The 17,191-nt window shown below is 40.8% G+C and overlaps 1 protein-coding gene and 1 long non-coding RNA gene across 4 annotated transcripts in view; one reads left to right on the forward strand and one right to left on the reverse strand.

Moving 5' to 3' along the window:
- Positions 1-13,020, forward strand: part of LOC109907403 (CMP-N-acetylneuraminate-beta-galactosamide-alpha-2,3-sialyltransferase 1-like) — a 44,121-nt gene extending 31,101 nt beyond the window's left edge. For all 3 annotated transcript variants that reach the window (XM_031793491.1, XM_020505343.2, XM_020505342.2), the window contains 4 exons: positions 6,251-6,430; positions 8,089-8,134; positions 8,358-8,477; positions 9,300-13,020. In XM_031793491.1, coding sequence (XP_031649351.1) covers positions 6,251-6,430; positions 8,089-8,134; positions 8,358-8,477; positions 9,300-9,473 — 520 coding nt within the window. In that variant the 3' untranslated portion in view covers positions 9,474-13,020. The remainder of the gene's footprint in view (positions 1-6,250; positions 6,431-8,088; positions 8,135-8,357; positions 8,478-9,299) is intronic.
- LOC116354381 (uncharacterized) lies at positions 1,072-2,851 on the reverse strand. Its single transcript, XR_004203573.1, has 2 exons — positions 2,307-2,851; positions 1,072-1,439 (listed from the first exon to the last, which is right to left on the reverse strand). It is a non-coding gene; the product is annotated as an uncharacterized LOC116354381 (long non-coding RNA).
- Positions 13,021-17,191: the final 4,171 nt, after the last annotated feature.

The raw sequence follows: 17,191 nt of genomic DNA on the forward strand, positions 1-17,191 counted from the left end.
TACACATTGTTAAGCTCTAGGTTCTCAATTTAAAAACAATAACAGTAGACAAAGTATGAGGCTAATCATTATCCAGGTCATCTACAAGTCTATGCTAGGTAAAGCTCCGCCTTATCTCAGTTCACTGGTCACGATGGCAACACCCACCTGTAGCACGCGCTCCAGCAGGTGTATCTCACTGATCATCCCTAAAGCCAAAACCTCATTTGGCCGCCTTTCCTTCCAGTTCTCTGCTGCCTGCGACTGGAACAAATGACAAAAATCTCTGAAGTTGGAGACTTTTATCTCCCTCGTCAACTTTAAACATCTGCTATCTGAGCAGCTAACCGATCGCTGCAGCTGTACATAGTCCATCGGTATATTGCCCACCCAATTTACATACCTCATCCCCATACTGTTTTTATTTTATTTACTTTTCTGCTCTTTTGCACACCAGTATCTCTACCTGCACATGTTCATCTGATCATTTATCACTCCAGTGTTAATCTGCTAAATTGTAATTATTCACTCCTATGGCCTATTTATTGCCTAATGCCTTTTGCACACAATGTATATAGATTCTTTTTTTTCTACTATGTTATTGACTTGTTTATTGTTTACTCCATGTGTAACTCTGTGTTGTTGACTGTTCACACTGCTATGCTTTATCTTGGCCAGGTCGCAGTTGCAAATGAGAACTTGTTCTCAACTAGCCTACCTTAAATAAAGGTGAAATATATATATATATTTTTTACATACTAGACTTTTGTACATGCCTTGTGCTGACATGAAATTGTTTAGTGCAAACCCAACCCTTGTAATCTAGGTGATGAAATGTCTGGAAACAGGAGATAATGGGGGTCCTTCTCTTCAAACATACAAACAACTACTACCACCAAGTTCAATGCCAGATACTTTTATCCCAGAAGGTCTGAGTGTCACTTAGTCGGGCTACTGTTGACAATGAAGATGGTTTGCCTAAGACTACCACAACAATTACGTTTGTCTTTGCCAAATGTGTTTAAATGGTAAAATAAAGAATAATAGTTGGCCTATAAGAAACAGTTTTTATTCAATGGGGCTAGGCAAAGCAGAGATGACAATACTTTTAATTTCACCCAGACAGCATTATAGCGTATTATCTACAGTATGTTTACAATATCATAAACAGAAGTATTTTACACGTTCCAAATTACATTTAATATATTCATATGGTTTAAGGGGGCACTTTTGTCAGGACGGCAAGGTGTTCTCTGCTCAAATTGCACAACAGAATCATTGATTGACCAAAGCACAGCATATGACAACCATCTCGTATGACTAAGGAATGTCTCCTTTCATACCTGAAAAGGGACAAAGTATAGCTAGATTGTAGAAACTGATGCTGCTGCAGCATTGCTCATCTTCACGTTGGGAATCCAGTCGACGTGGGTGTCTTGACAGAGGTCAGCTGGTTGAACCTACAGCAGTACATAAACAAATGAAAAGCACCCCTGATGTTAGAATAGCACTTCTTTAAGTCACTTATACCATCGGGGCTCTTCATCGTTTGGTTGTTTAACTCATTCAGGTGTTTTAGTGTCATATAAAGATTAAATCTATTGTTGGGCTGGAACAACCAATAGTCAACACAGCAGGTTGACCTATCCTATGGAGGCCTTTGTCCTATGCTGTAATGTCCATACATTTTCCCTCTTTATGAATAAAGCTCTCAACAAATGATCAATGAGTTATCATATGAGTTTTGTACCCCAGACTATATGGATGTCATATTGTATAATTTGCACCTCGCCTTTTTTCATGGTCATGGCTAGAAGGGATCCAGTTTTTGTCAAATTAATGTCATATTCTAGATTACATGGTTGCATTCAAGACAAGGTCGTTTTTTATTGATTTGTTGTCAGTGTCAGTAGAGTAGGACCAGGCTACCATCGTATTAAAAAAATATTCTGCTAATGTCTCCATTCATATAAAGTGTAGTAGAATTGCATCAAATGTTTATCGAAGGCCACATTTTTCCTGTGCAAAGGAAAGAAATCTCTTTGATATAGCCTATAAACCTCTGTCACTGCGCGCTTATTAATAGCCAAAATTATCACTTTCCAATCTGCTCATCACATTAGGAACAGTAGGCTTACATTAGTCTGCAGATGCGATGATCGTGGGCATGCAGTCATTTGTTATAAAGGTTCCATTTTATGGTGAAAAAAATAGCTCGACATATGCTAATAGCTAGACTACAATCTAGCTAGCTAATTTAGTGTTAACACCTGTTTCGCAGGTGTTAACAGATAAACTAAACTCAAAATCAACCAGACTTGACTTACCAGTTATGAAATGATCATAGCAGACCCTGTACTGACAGCTGTCTGGGTTCAGGTCTTGACAGGCAAAAAGGTTTACTTGATTTCTGACAGTTCTCGAGTCTTCTTTCATTGGTGTCATCAATGTTGTTTCATGATTGCGGGGAATCTGTAAATATATCCACAGAAAATGACCTTGGTGATGAATCAACTAGTTTTAGGCACTGCTATCATGCAGTTTGAGGCAGAAACTCGGCTGTTGTTGTCAGAAGAAGTAATGAAGTGGTCTTCCAACATGGCCGCCCGGCGGTGTCATACATCAACTGCAAGCCCTCAATACTATATCACACACACTCACGAACTGAAAACATAACGTGTGTAGGCTACAATTAATTTGGTTAGACAGAGGACGCAAATATCACTTTCATTTGTGTCCCCTGTAGCTTTAGAATCACGGCAATGTTGGTTCCTGTTTGTCACTTCTTTGGCCATTTTCGCTTGGGTCAACCAAAAGCAGCCTAATGATTGGTTGACAAATAGTGCATCCCACAATGCAGGTAATGGCTGCATGGTACAGTTTGTGAGAAGCAACTACAGCGACTTGAAGGCGACTAAATAAAAACTGCATTACCTTTGCTTACAAGGTATTTGTAAAGTTCATGCAGTTGATGTGTAGGCGCAGTTTTTATCCCCATAATGCAACACACTGTATCTTCTCGAAGGTACCCATTGACTACTTTAAAATGGAGATAGCCCTCAATGGTGCTGGCCATGCTGTCACAGAAGCATGGAAAAACAGGAGATGAGCTCTCTGGTACATCTCCGGGCGGCAGGTAGCCTAGCGGTTAAGAAAGTTGGGCCAGTAACCAAAAGGTTGCTGGTACGAATCTCTGTGCTGACTAGGTGAAAAATATGTTGATGAGCAATGCACTTAACCCTAATTGCTCCTGTAAGTCACGCTGGATATGAACTCAAATGTAAATGTATGGTTTTTCTCCACTCACCAGCAGTTCTGTACAAATGTTCCTCAATGTAAAGCTGTATGACTGCACTTATCTTCTACAACATCCCATGCTGTGGAGCAGCATGCTTGCTGATTTAATTACGCAGAGACTGGGACAAGAGACGCAAGACTTATTGCTTTTCTTTTAACACAATCCTTCTCTGCAGTACAGGCTTACAAGCACAGGAATTATGTACAGTTCATATCATCCTGCATCCCCTGTGGACCCTGGTTAAAAGTAGTGCCCTATAAAGGTAATACCGTGCCATTTAGGACGGAGCCCGTGTGCTGCTACTCCAGTGACTTAGATGAACGCTCGATTGCCAGACCCGACTCTGCAAATGAAAAACATGTTGTATGTGCTCTGCTTCAAAATTATAGTACCCATCCCGTTCCATGTAATGAAAATAAATATTTACCAGCAAAATCCATAACTCTTTTTTTTGTTTTTTTTTGTTAAAAACCTATTTATTCTGGTTCTATGAGAGCTGGTATATCACAGGTGTCAAGGAAGCACCGGGATATTTGATTAAAACATGATTAGCTTGTCTGGATAATAAGACACTGACAGCATTGACCCACTACCAAGCGCATAGCCCAAGGTAATGTCAATTTATAGAACCCATCCCCTTTCATGTAATGATAAATATTTACTGGCAAAACCCCTCACACTTAAAAAAAAAAAAGAGCCTATTTATTCTGGTTCTATGAGAGCTGCTATATCACAGGTGTCAAAGATGCACCGGGTTCTTTTATTCAAACATAATTAGCTTGTCTGGAGTATAAGACGCTTACAGCGTTGGATCAGCGGTGGATTAAACATCAATCAACTTCTGATCCGTGTATGATGGGGTAAAGCCTCGGCAAGTAACTTCATTAGGTTGGATCCTAGAGCCCAACAGATGTAGTGATAGCTATGCACCTCACATCTGTGAGTGAAAAGCCCAGTTTTAGATTGGATTTCTGCGCTATGTTTTTCAATGAGGAGCCAGACCAACTATCAGTGTGTGAATTAGGAGGGAAGTCCTTGGCTGAAATTGATTATACTGCTCACCCCACACTCACTTAACTCACACACACACACACACACACACACACACAAAGATCTCCCCTTGGAAGAACGAACTAACTATATTAATTAAACAGGCAGAATCACAGCTATAGCTTTCCCTTCAATGCACTCACTGTAACTGGGACACAAATATCAAATCAAATCAAATGTTATTTGTCACATACACATGGTTAGCAGATGTTAATGCGAGTGTAGCGAAATGCTTGTGCTTCTAGTTCCGACAATGCAGTAATAACCAACAAGTAATCTAGCTAACAATTCCAAAACTACTACCTTATAGACACAAGTGTAAGGGGATAAAGAATATGTACATAAAGATATATGAGTGAGTGATGGTACAGAGCGGCATAGGCAAGATACAGTAGATGGTATTGAGTGCAGTATATACATATGAGATGAGTATGTAAACAAAGTGGCATAGTTAAAGTGGCTAGTGATACATGTATTACATAAAGATGCAGTAGATGATATAGAGTACAGTATATACATATACATATGAGATGAATAATGTAGGGTATGTAAACATTATATTAGGTAGCATTGTTTAAAGTGGCTAGTGATATATTTTACATCATTTCCCATCAATTCCCATTATTAAAGTGGCTGGAGTTGAGTCAGTGTGTTGGCAGCAGCCACTCAATGTTAGTGGTGACTGTTTAACAGTCTGATGGCCTTGAGATAGAAGCTGTTTTTCAGTCTCTCGGTCCCAGCTTTGATGCACCTGTACTGACCTCGCCTTCTGGATGATAGCGGGGTGAACAGGCAGTGGCTCGGGTGGTTGTTGTCCTTGATGATCTTTATGGCCTTCCTGTGACATCGGGTGGTGTAGGTGTCCAGTAGGGCAGGTAGTTTGCCCCCGGTGATGCGTTGTGCAGACCTCACTACCCTCTGGAGAGCCTTATGGTTGTGGGCGGAGCAGTTGCCGTACCAGGCGGTGATACAGCCCGACAGGATGCTCTCGATTGTGCATCTGTAGATGTTTGTGAGTGCTTTTGGTGACAAGCCGAATTTCTTCAGCCTCCTGAGGTTGAAGAGGCGCCGCTGCGCCTTCTTCACGATGCTGTCTGTGTGGGTGGACCAATTCAGTTTGTCTGTGATGTGTACGCCGAGGAACTTAGAACTTACTACCCTCTCCACTACTGTTCCATCAATGTGGATAGGGGGGTGTTCCCTCTGCTGTTTCCTGAAGTCCACAATCATCTCCTTAGTTTTGTTGACGTTGAGTGTGAGGTTATTTTCCTGACACCACACTCCGAGGGCCCTCACCTCCTCCCTGTAGGCCGTCTCGTCGTTGTTGGTAATCAAGCCTACCACTGTTGTGTCGTCCGCAAATATTAACTGTATGATGTGGAGAAGCAGGAATTCCACAAACTGTCACATACCATGGCACTACTAGGATGTAGGTATTCAGTAGATATTTACAGGAATGTCATGAAGACGGTTAATCCCAGAGCCTGATGTTGAGGATATACAGTAAGCCGCTGGTTCATCACCACATTCAAGTTCCAAATGACAGAAATGTCATTTAGATACAAATTCCAGTTTTGTACCTCCTGGCATCCCACCTTCAACAAAGCAGATATGTTGATTAGTATGTGAAAGCATTGTCATCCATTTGTTATATTTAAGTTATAAGGCACAGAGGGGTGTGGGGTACATGGCTGAGGGCTGTTCTTAGGTACAGCCCTTAGCCATGGTATATTGCCTTATTGCTATTATAAACTGGTTACCAATGTAATTAGAGCAATACAAAATACCTGTTTTGTCATACCCCTGGTATGCGGTACGATAAACCACGGCTGTCAGCCAATCAGCATTCAGGGCTCAAAACCACCCAGTTGTTATAATGCAGGACAACCCACTTTGACTCTAACGGTAACCCTGCTCCTGCAGAATGAACATGGCTCCTACCTCTGGCTATGAGGAGGATGTTGGGAGCCGGACCACCCATCACGTCATGTACCCAGAGAGCGCCATAGATCTGGACAACACCACCAGTCTTCTGCTCATCCCCTTTAAGACTCTGGACCTTCAGTGGATCACCAGCGCCTTGACTACAGGCTCCATCAAACAGTGAGTGATCAATGACCACGCGCCACACAGTCACTACACGTTCATCAAGTTCACCTAAGAAAGTATAGTAAGTGCACCTTAGCGAAACCTTCAATGCGAACTGTAGTGGATGCCTGTGGAATTGTTTGTAATGAATGGAAAGATGAAACCGCAAACTACGTTCTCATCCCGTGAGGTCTGGTATCCTTTATGCTGTGTAAACAGTCTTTGTAGAAGTGCACCCGGTGCCTCCTTCAGGGCTGTTTGTCATAACCACAAGTATCCACATGTTGGCACGTACTGATATAGACCTCTTCCAGCACCACAAGGCCGATGTTCTCAAGCTCTGTGTTAGACAATTATTACACATTACATGAATCATCTCAATTAATCATCTCATTATTTCCACAAGTTAAGCTTCTAAGCATGTGGATTCTTAGTGTGTGGATATGTAACACAGTCCTTCAACTGGGTCATAAATATGGCTTCAGCTGGAAAGCTTTTGACAGTTACATCCTTATGGTGACGTTCCTGTGTTAATGATCTAATGACTGCTGAGGATGAGTGGGATGTTAGGAGGAAGAGGAAGGGGAGGAGGAGAGTGAGGAGGTTGTGGAAGTGCTTAGCTGCCTGTAGGAATCTTTACTGGCACCTTGAGTATCAGCAGGGGTGGCCTGGCCCATTCTTTGCCCAGTGGGCCTGTCTAACTTGTGTTTTCTGCACAAAATTATCCTTATCGCTGTAATAATGGGGGCCTCAAGTAAGAACTGGGCCAGTGTGGGCCATCGAGGGGGAAAAATGGACTGGTTTGGGGGCCTCAAAGAAAAAAATGGGCCAGTGTGGTAGAAATGCCAGGGCTGATTTCTGGTCCCAGTCCAGCCCTGAGGATCAGGGTTGAACTGTAGCCTAATAACGTTATGGGTCAGATTGTCAATAATTATTAGCGCTATAGTTATATCACAGCACAGCTTGAATCCTGATGAAGGCAGCATAGCTGTCGAAACTTTATCTATTGCACTTATTTAATCTGACCTAGACTGTGCAGCTTTTCTTTTCATACAGTCTACCCTACCGGTGGGTAGATTGTATGAATAGCATACCTGTAGTACAAATCAAATCATTCCCAAATCAATATTGGTTATATGACCTCACACATCACAATAGCGTATGACCCTTGACCTTGATGGGAAACAAGCCTCTGCTGTTTGCATCTGTATCTGTCACTGTGATCATCTGTAAAAACATAAATCATGTGAGAATGACTTTGTTTGCAAACTGTTACTATACCAACACAAACATAAAAAAACAAGTATCAAAACACTAACCAAAACAGTATCAGTATCACAAATACACTGTGAACTGTAACATATATTTTCTAACCTGAAATCGGGGTTTCTTTTCCAGACGTGACAGCCTTTTACTGAACGTATTACCGGTATAGGCTACTAGTTTGTCGTGAGGAGCTCATAGTCAGTATGGCTAATGTTAGCCAATGCTGATAGCCAACCGGATGGCCACCACAAAGTAAACAAAGATGGCGCCGCCTCTGTCAGAAATAAGGTGAATTTGATCAACGATGGTGGTTTAAACTGACAGTACCAAAGGTTCTTTGGTTTCCCCTTTTATCTGTGATAATACTTTGATATTTCTTATATTATGTCGTCTTTTGTTTCTTGCAGCACGTACATTCCTGTCCAGTCCAGGATTAAGGCAAACAAGAACAGGGTGAGTGAACCCTTGGCTGCTTCCAAAATGGCGCCCTAAAGTAGAGTATTACTTTTGACCAAAGCCCTATGGGTTAATCTGCTTTAGTTTACCTTACCTGGAGACAATATAATGCAGATTTTGAAGAGCTAGTGATTGGTTGGCTGGTTCATTGATTGATAACGTTCAAGATTTGAATTCTTTTCACTTGTCACAAGGTCAAAGCTGTTGTTATGTTTTGCAGGTGTTGATATACAGCCCGACCTTCTTTAAATATGTCTATGACGCATGGCTGGAGAGTCATGGCCGGTATCCCTCCACTGGCTTCCTCAGCCTATTGTTTTCCATTCATATCTGTGATAAGGTGAGCCCACCCACTTCCTTTTGTGTCTGTCTGACAAAGTTCTGTACATTATGAGAGTGTTCTGTGACTGCACAGCATGCGTTGGGTTCACACTGAGGTTTTACAGAGTTTAAAGCCGGAAAAAGTGTCCCAAGTGCCCAAAAAATGTAACCGCTGATGGAAATGAAGTAACCCCTTGCGTCTGCGAAATGGCCACACGCTGTGCAGCACTGTGTTATCCACCCGCCACTGCTCTACAAACAAACACATTTTGGGTGGGAAAGAGGGGCAGAGCGCTGAGTGTTCTGCTTATTATCTGCATCTACACGGGAGGTGTGAAATGCAGGCAATTACCATGTGCTACACTCTTAGAAAAAAAGGTGTTCTCTAGAACCTGAAAGAGGTTGACTCTAGAAAAACTCTACAGTTGCCCCAAGTGATGCAGACGGCATCCCAATGTCCTGTAGTTGTTACATAGAGGTCAACTGAGTCATTTAGAAGAGAAGAAAAATAAATCCTAATAAATCCTACTGTATAAGGACGTTTTTCTAGTATCTGCATACTGTCATCTAGAGTTAAAGCATCATCAATAGGCATGTTTTGTAAGTTTCTCGAAAAAAACCTGCAACTGGAGAAATTAGCTCTACAAAGTCAACTGTATGTGTCAGAGTACCAGAACATCATATCAACGCATCAATCAGTACAGCAACACTCCACCTCATCAGTTCTGTGGTACATGGCATTAGGCCAAAGCATATAAGTCACATAGAACAGTCTGGCACCATGATGGCCAATTCCGGGGCGGACGAGTACCTCTGTATAATGGTGTGTTGTATCATTTAGGTGAGTGTGTACGGGTTCGGAGCGGATCAGTACGGGAACTGGCACCACTACTGGGAAGAGAATCACCAGGGAGGCGCATTCCGCCACACCGGGGTGCATGATGCTGACTATGAGTACAACGTTACCCTGCTTCTGGCTGACAAACACAAGATCAAGATTTTCAAAGGCTTCTGATGTCTGGAGATGTTACTGGCCTGAGACCATCAAGCCTCTTGAATGACATTCTGTCGACTCAGAGGTTAACCACTGGGCATAAACTGGTTGAATCAACATTGTTTCAACGTAATTTGTCAACGTATTGTGACGTGGAATCTGTGTAAAATTCATTGGATTTGCAAAAAGTAATCAACTGTTGTTTTGAGGGTGAAATTTCAACCACAGGATTTTGTCATCATTGTAACCAATGTTCAACATAGACAAAGCTTGTATAAAATATGTTGAATTTGTACCTTTTGAAACAATGTCAGATATTCAATGTTATATCCACTATCAGGAAAAAAAAACTATAGCTGGGCAGCACCTCCTTCTGGAAAATTCTACAGCAATCTATAGCTATTCCTTTGGTCTCCCATCCTGGGTTTTAACCCAGCCCAACCCTGCTTAGCTTTGATATGTCACTGACAACACCCCCCCCCCCCCCCCAAACAAAACACTTTACTTTGTTCCCCCTTACTAGCTCTGACTTTGCTGATAGCTACTTCATTGAGGATAAATGTACTTACTCTGCCTGTGATATGTGGTTGTTCCACCTAGCTATCTTAAGATGAGTGCACTAACTAAGTCGCTCTGGATAACAGCGTCTACTAAATGACTAAAATGTAAAAATGTACAAGCTAAATAGATTCACTTTTGCTATCGGAAGTCATTCCAAGGGGTAGGTTTAACAAAGCAAATTAAATGGAACCATACTTTATTATTCATATACCATCAATGATGCTATTTAGGCCTATTGTTTCAATTCAACCCAGGATTCAACTAAAAATAGACAATACATATAGGCATAGGGTTTAAAGCTTTGGTTGATTTTAAATGTAATCTAAAAGTTAATAATGTACTGTATATGTTGGATTCATGTCTCCATCTTAACCAAAAATCTAAGTTAAAGAATAGGACTAAATCCAACTTCATTTAAATTCCATTTACAGTTTGATTTGATTTTGTCCTATTCTTTAAGTTTGATTTTTGGTCGAGTTGGAGAAGTAAATCCAACATCTTGATTACTATTAGATTTTTTTTTACTTTTTGGGGGGGTATTTTGCCACCTCTTTCTCATTCGATCTTGTCTCATCGCTGCAACTCCCCAATGGACTCAGGAGGCGAAGTTCGAGTCATGCGTCCTCTGAAACATGACCCGCCAAACAGTGCTTCATAACACCCAGTCGCTTAACCCGGAAGCCAGCCGCATCCATGTGTTGGAGGAAACACTGTTCAACTGACGACCGAGGTCAGCCTGCAAGCGCCCGGCCCGCCACAAGGAGTCGCTAGAGCCAGATGAGCCAAGTAAAGCCCCACGGCCAAACCCTCCCTTAACCCGGACGACACTGGGCCAATTATGTGCCGCCCTATGGGACTCCCAATCATGGTCGGTTGTGATACAGCCTAGGATCGAACCCAGGTCTGTAGTGAAGCCTCTAGCACTGCGATGCAGTGCCTCAGACAGCATAACAATTATTAATGGAATTAAAGCTCGACTAAGTCAGTGGGACATATTAAACTATTCAAGCAGTAGATTAATCTTCTTTAAATGCTGGTTATTTGTTGTGTTATCAACCAAACACAATTCACTGTTACTTTTGTAATACAGTAGCCTAAAGGTAAGGCTAACTTACAGACTAATGGAACAGTATTTATTCAAATGGGTAACACATCCATAGCCACATTTTGACGCTAATGTAACTATAAATGTCTTAGCAATTAAAGAGTGCATGTTCAAGATCACAGGTCTGTGGAGATCTTCACAATTTTTATAATGAATGTCTATAATAAACGGCATTGATCACTTGCACCATGTACTATTAATGTAATATATTCTCAACTGCAATCCATGTTATTTGGTTGTGCTATTAGAAGAAGAACAGGGATAACACATTAAGTTGTATAAATAAACAAAATATCTGACATTGTATTCCCATTTGTTGTGCTATGAAATGGTCTTCGGTGCAGTGATACACATTTACAGTGCCTTTCAGAGAGTATTCACCCACAACCTTTTTCCACATTTTGTTGTTACAGCCTGAATTTAAAATGATTTATATTTTGTGTCACTGATCTACACACAATACCCCATAACGGCAAAGTGGAATTATGTTTTTAGAAATGTATAAAAAAAAAAATGAAAAGCTGAAATGTCTTGAGTCAATAAGTGATCAACTCTTTTGTTGTGGCAAGGCTAAATAACTTCAGGACTAAAAATGTGCTTAACAAGTCACATACGTTGCATGGACTATCACTGTGTGCAATAATGTTGTTTAATATGAATGTTTTGGCTCGCAGCTGATTTTATTTGCCCCTCCCAAGTAAATAAAAAATAAATAAGCTAATCAGCTCCAAGTGATTTTAATTTTGGAAATATTTTTGAAAGTGTTCACACACATACAGGCAGTTAACCCACTGTTCCTAGGCCGTCATTGAAAATAAGAATTTGTTCTTAACTGACTTGCCTAGTTAAATAAAGGTAAAATAAATTTAAAAAATAAACATAATAGAGAGATGTGATCGTCTACAAATGGAAGCAAGGTTTGAATTGATTATGTTTTAGTCAAATATATCCGTTTGGGTCTTCTTACGGCCAATTTGCAATCTCCAAATTATTTGTAATTATGTTCAGGCCCCCTGACCCCCTGACCAGGCCTGCAGCTGAATGTTGTCGATGATCCCTGCTGTACAGAATACACGTACTCAAACGCAGGCATCCTGTTAGCAATAAAGCATCAAAATAATACTGCAAAAAAATGTGGCAAGGACATACATTTTTCTGTCCTCAATACAAAGCATTATGTTTGGGAAAATCTAACACAGTACATCACTGAGTACCACTCATATTTTCAAGCAGGATGGTGCCCGCATCATGTTATGGGTAGGCTTTCATCGGCAAGGACTTCAGAGTTTTTTAGGATAAAAATCAAAGAAATAGAGCTATGCGCAGGCAAAGTCCTAGAGGAAAACCTGGTTCAGTCTGCTTTCCAACAGACACTGGGAGACAAATCTACCTTTCAGCAGGACAATAACCTAAAACGCAAGGCCAAATATACACTGGAGTTACTTACCAAGACAACATTGAATGTTCCTGAGTGGCCTAGTTAGTTTTGACCTAAATCGTCTTGAAAATCCATGGCAACACTTAAATGGCTATCCAGCAATGATCAACAACCAACTTGACAGAGCTTGAAGAATTGTTTTAAGAATAATGGACAAATATTGTATGCTCCAGATTTGCAGCAATTTAAGAGACTTACCCAGAAAGACTCACATCTGGGTTGAATATTTATGTAATGAAAATATATTAGTGATTTATTTTCCATTAATTCAAAAAAATATTAGACATTTTCTTCCACTTTGACATTACAGAGTATTATGTATAGGTCGTTTACAAAAAAATGACAATTAAATCCATTTTAATCCCACGTAACACAACAAAATGTGGAAATAGTCAAGGGGTGTGAATACTTTCTGAAAGCACTGTAGCTGACCACTCAACCAAAAACCAGACATTGTTTTTCCATTGGAATTTGGCTGTGCTTTTAGATGGTTGAAAGCATAGTGATAACACACTGGGAATTCAACAACGTTTCTGCTTTCTTTTTGAGAGTGAATTTAGGTTGTAATCTCATTGAGCAACATCTCAACCATATATTACCCAATTTTCCACATTTACATTTTGTGATGTGGGTATGGTTTTGATACAGAGCTGATGCTGGTTGACTCATACAGATGACTGAAACAAAACAATTTTCACATTCACATTTCACAATATTCACATTTAGCCACCTCATGATTTATATGTAGAAGTAAACCCAGAAAACAGAAGTGTGTTTTTCCAATGAAGTGACCTTCTGTAATGTGTTGATCCAAAACCAAAACTTGACTTCTCCCCTTACCCCTCCCACCCTCACCCCTCCACCTCCTTGAGACCACAGACACCTGTCTGGGAAGTCAGGTCCAATGATCATGAGGATGAGAGCGGTCTCTAGCTCATTGCCTCACTGCAGCCCTGGCCGAGGCAAATGTCTCCAGATTGCTGCTGGTGGGAGCGTCTGTCATCTCTGTATTGAGCTACCCTTCTAAAGTATATACAGTATTCCCATCTTAATTGGCCACCGGGTGTGGCATTGACTGAATGGCCGTCCTATGAGGGAATAGTGCAACAACCAGTATCTGCTTTATTGTCAAGGTATCTTTGCTGCTCAAATAACCAATGTCTGGTGGATCGTACCGTGTATCATTCTACAAAGTAGAAGGACTAAATGACTGACTAATGATAATGTGTCCATTTTAAATTAAGTGCCTTATCCGTGATATTCATATTACTAGTTAAACAGATCCAAAGTGCCTATGATCTTCTTGAGAGGAATCAGTGCAATATTCTTTGATAAATGATTTAACATGTACAGTGTTACAAGTTGCTGCTCATCAAGGCTCTGCAGTAACTCATGACCAAATGTTTTATGTTTTATTACAGGTTTCTCAGATGTTTAGGGACTTCTCCAAATACAGCTCTACTAGTTGGGCTCTGACACAGAGAGATGCATCAGACCTTTAACGATGATGGGAAACTGTAGTGACCTAGCACTGAGGGGAATATTTGTTTGAAGTTTATTAAATGTGATATCATTAAAGACAGTCAGATTCAGAACCACTCAACTTTTTATTTTACATGGGGTGCTTGAATCTTATGCTATTGCACTCATTCATACATTTTAAATACATTTGAGATTTCTTTCTCTTGTTTATTTTCATTGAACCTTTTAGCCGGCAAAGAAAATTCTCACAGGAGAAATGGCATGGTAAGATAATTGATATTCCTGCATTATTGTATTTAAAGTATCATGAGATAAGCTGAAGGATGCTTTTGTGATTTATTTATGTTTTGGGACATTATGACTTTTAACAGTATTTCTGTGTTATGTGCCTTGAGACAACTCTGCCAGTCAATGGATATTTTTATTGCTCCACACATACACACATAAATGGTTTTGAGCCGTGGGAAAGATCTCAATTGCATACTCCTCACGTCCTCGCTTCTTGTTTCCTTCTCAAAACCCATTGGATAAGAAAGCCAGAGGTCCTTCCCCTCTGGCTTTCTCCTCCAATGGGTTTTGAGAAGAGATGCGGAGAGAGGACATGAGTATGCAATTGAGATCTTTCCATAATTTATTTTGCAAGTTTTGAGACCATGTAACATGTTTAATTTTAATAAAGATGTGTTTGTTTAAAAAAGGAGACCAGGAGTATAATTATTGATGGTCAATGAATTGAATATCAGTGATGATAACATGCTCCACATTTTTTTATGCACACACACACACACACAGGTCATGTAACAGTACATTAGAGGACACTGTCACCTAGTGGATAATGGATAAACTGTTTTATTTGCCAATGGTTCTGCTTTACAAGATCATAATGAGAATATCATCTTTGTTCCCCTGAGTCTCTCTTGTTGAAGCTATAAACATGTATGGATACATACATTAGGCTACAAGTGATAGTGTAGGACTACATTACAATCATGAACAAACTTACTAAATGACCTCGCTAGGATCATAAGTGTCCTCTGACTCTCTCCCCCTCCACATGACCTCCTGTTCCATGAAAATGTGCATATTTAGTCAAACCCATTAGGATATTCTGACTAATTAGGCCTGCTTATTCAAGTGGCCTTGCTACTGAAAATGTAATGCATAAATCCTGTAGCTGACGCAGAAGCACCACTACCTGGTGCACATGAAGAACAACCAGGAAGTTGCCAGTGGTGAATAGGAGGATGTATCTCTTGGAAGCTAGGGGTGTGATGAGTGTGGCACAGAGTGGGTTCAGTAGAGCCATGAAGGCCCTGGTGACAGTTAGTACAGAGATAGTACAGAGATAGCCAAAGAGGTGATGAGTGTCGTGTATTTTGACATTGAGAAAGTTTACGATACCATTTGGAGGGAAGGGTTGTTGATCAAGTTGAGTGCATTAGGCATTGGGGGACGTCTGCATAACTGGATCATGGACTTCCTGTTCGATCGAGTCATGTTGGGGTCAGAATTGTCAATGGGGTAGAAAAGAAGTGGGAATGTGAAATATGTGATGAGGAAGAAGCTGTAGGAGTTGTGGAAGATTGGTCTCTCACATGGGGGTTTAGGATGTCTGTGGCCAAGTCCTGCTTTATGGTGTATTCTAGCAGGACGGTTAAAGATGTTATGCTGAAAATATACAGTCAGGATATAGGTAGGGTGTCTGAGTTTAAGTATTTAGGTATGTGGTTTGATGAGAGGATTAAATCGAAGAGACATGTTGAGCATATTAAGTGTAGTAAGGTGATTGGGGGTCAGTTAGACAAACACTGTTGTATATGTACCACGTATTGATCAGGTCATTTTTGGATTATGGGTGCTTTGTATATGGATCGGCAGCCAAAACTCCGGGATAGGATACATTCAAAGGTCCTGAGAGTGTGTGTGGGAGAGAGGGTAGATATGATTGCTCAATGGCAAAGACGGTAGCACGGAAGCGGGGCATTGGCGGCGTGTAGTGTGGAGGAAATGGAGAAAGCGTTTGAAGAAACAGTTGTGCTGGAATGCAAACAATACGGATGTTAGTTCTGATCAAGGACCGGAATGGTCGGTAGTGACAAGACACAGGAAGAAGAGAGATCATGGTACAGAAAGCAGTGGAGCGTCTAGTAAAGAAATCATGAAGAGAGCCAAGGTAGGAAGCAAGAGTAATAATGTATTGGAGTGGAAAGTGGTGATAGTGTTTGATGAGACCACAGGGCCTCACTTACACCCTATCAGACTAACTAATGTCGTAGAGAAAGATGCAGGTGAAGTGAAATTAGCTCGGCTCATTGGAAATGGTTGATTGTTAATATTATGTGGCTGCCAGGCTCAACAAGATAAGATTTTTAAAATGGAAAAGCTTAATGGGAAGAAGATTAAAAGCCATGTCTGTCCCTGGTGCTTATGCTAGGTTGAGGGGAGTCCCACTGGGGTCCCAATATGTATGTCCACAGATGATATTAAAGAAAATGTGAAGGAAGGCAGAGTGATTTAAGCCTAAAGGTTGATCAAAATCGTGAAAGCTTATCAGTGATGCTGAGGTTTGAGAAAGTCTTGCTGGGAAAAGCACAGATAGGATTCCTTAGTTTCAATGTTAGAGAATTTGTCCCATGTGCACTGTGGTGTTTTAAATGACAAAGAATGGGACATGTAGCTGCTCAGTGTAAAAGAAAGAAAATGTGTGCCAAGTGTGGAGGGGCACATGGTTACGGTGAATGTGGAAATAATGTGAAGGTTAAGTGCTGTAATTATGGGGCAGAACATAAGTGCAGCATTTGTTGGATGCCATGTACAGAGAGATGCTAGAGGCTCAGAGATACGGGATCAGTCATGATGTATCGAATGCAGAGGCCATAAAATAGATTGATGGAACTACCGTGTGGACTGATGGAGCTTACATGGATGTACCTGTAGTAAGTGGACCTACTGTCTGGGCTGGTGCTTCTGATGGTCCTGGCAGTGTGGAGGCCCAGTTCAGAAATCTTGTGCTCGTGAATGTGCGGTGTCAAAGGACTTTGATAATGAATGAAGTTGACTTCATAGCTTTTATTGGTAAGGTTATCAAGAGATCTAGAGATGCTAGAGACTCAGAGATACGGGATCAGTCATGATGTTTATTGGTAAGGTTAT

This window comes from Oncorhynchus kisutch, linkage group LG17 (assembly GCF_002021735.2).
Source record: "Oncorhynchus kisutch isolate 150728-3 linkage group LG17, Okis_V2, whole genome shotgun sequence".
Taxonomy (NCBI): Eukaryota; Metazoa; Chordata; class Actinopteri; order Salmoniformes; family Salmonidae; genus Oncorhynchus; species Oncorhynchus kisutch.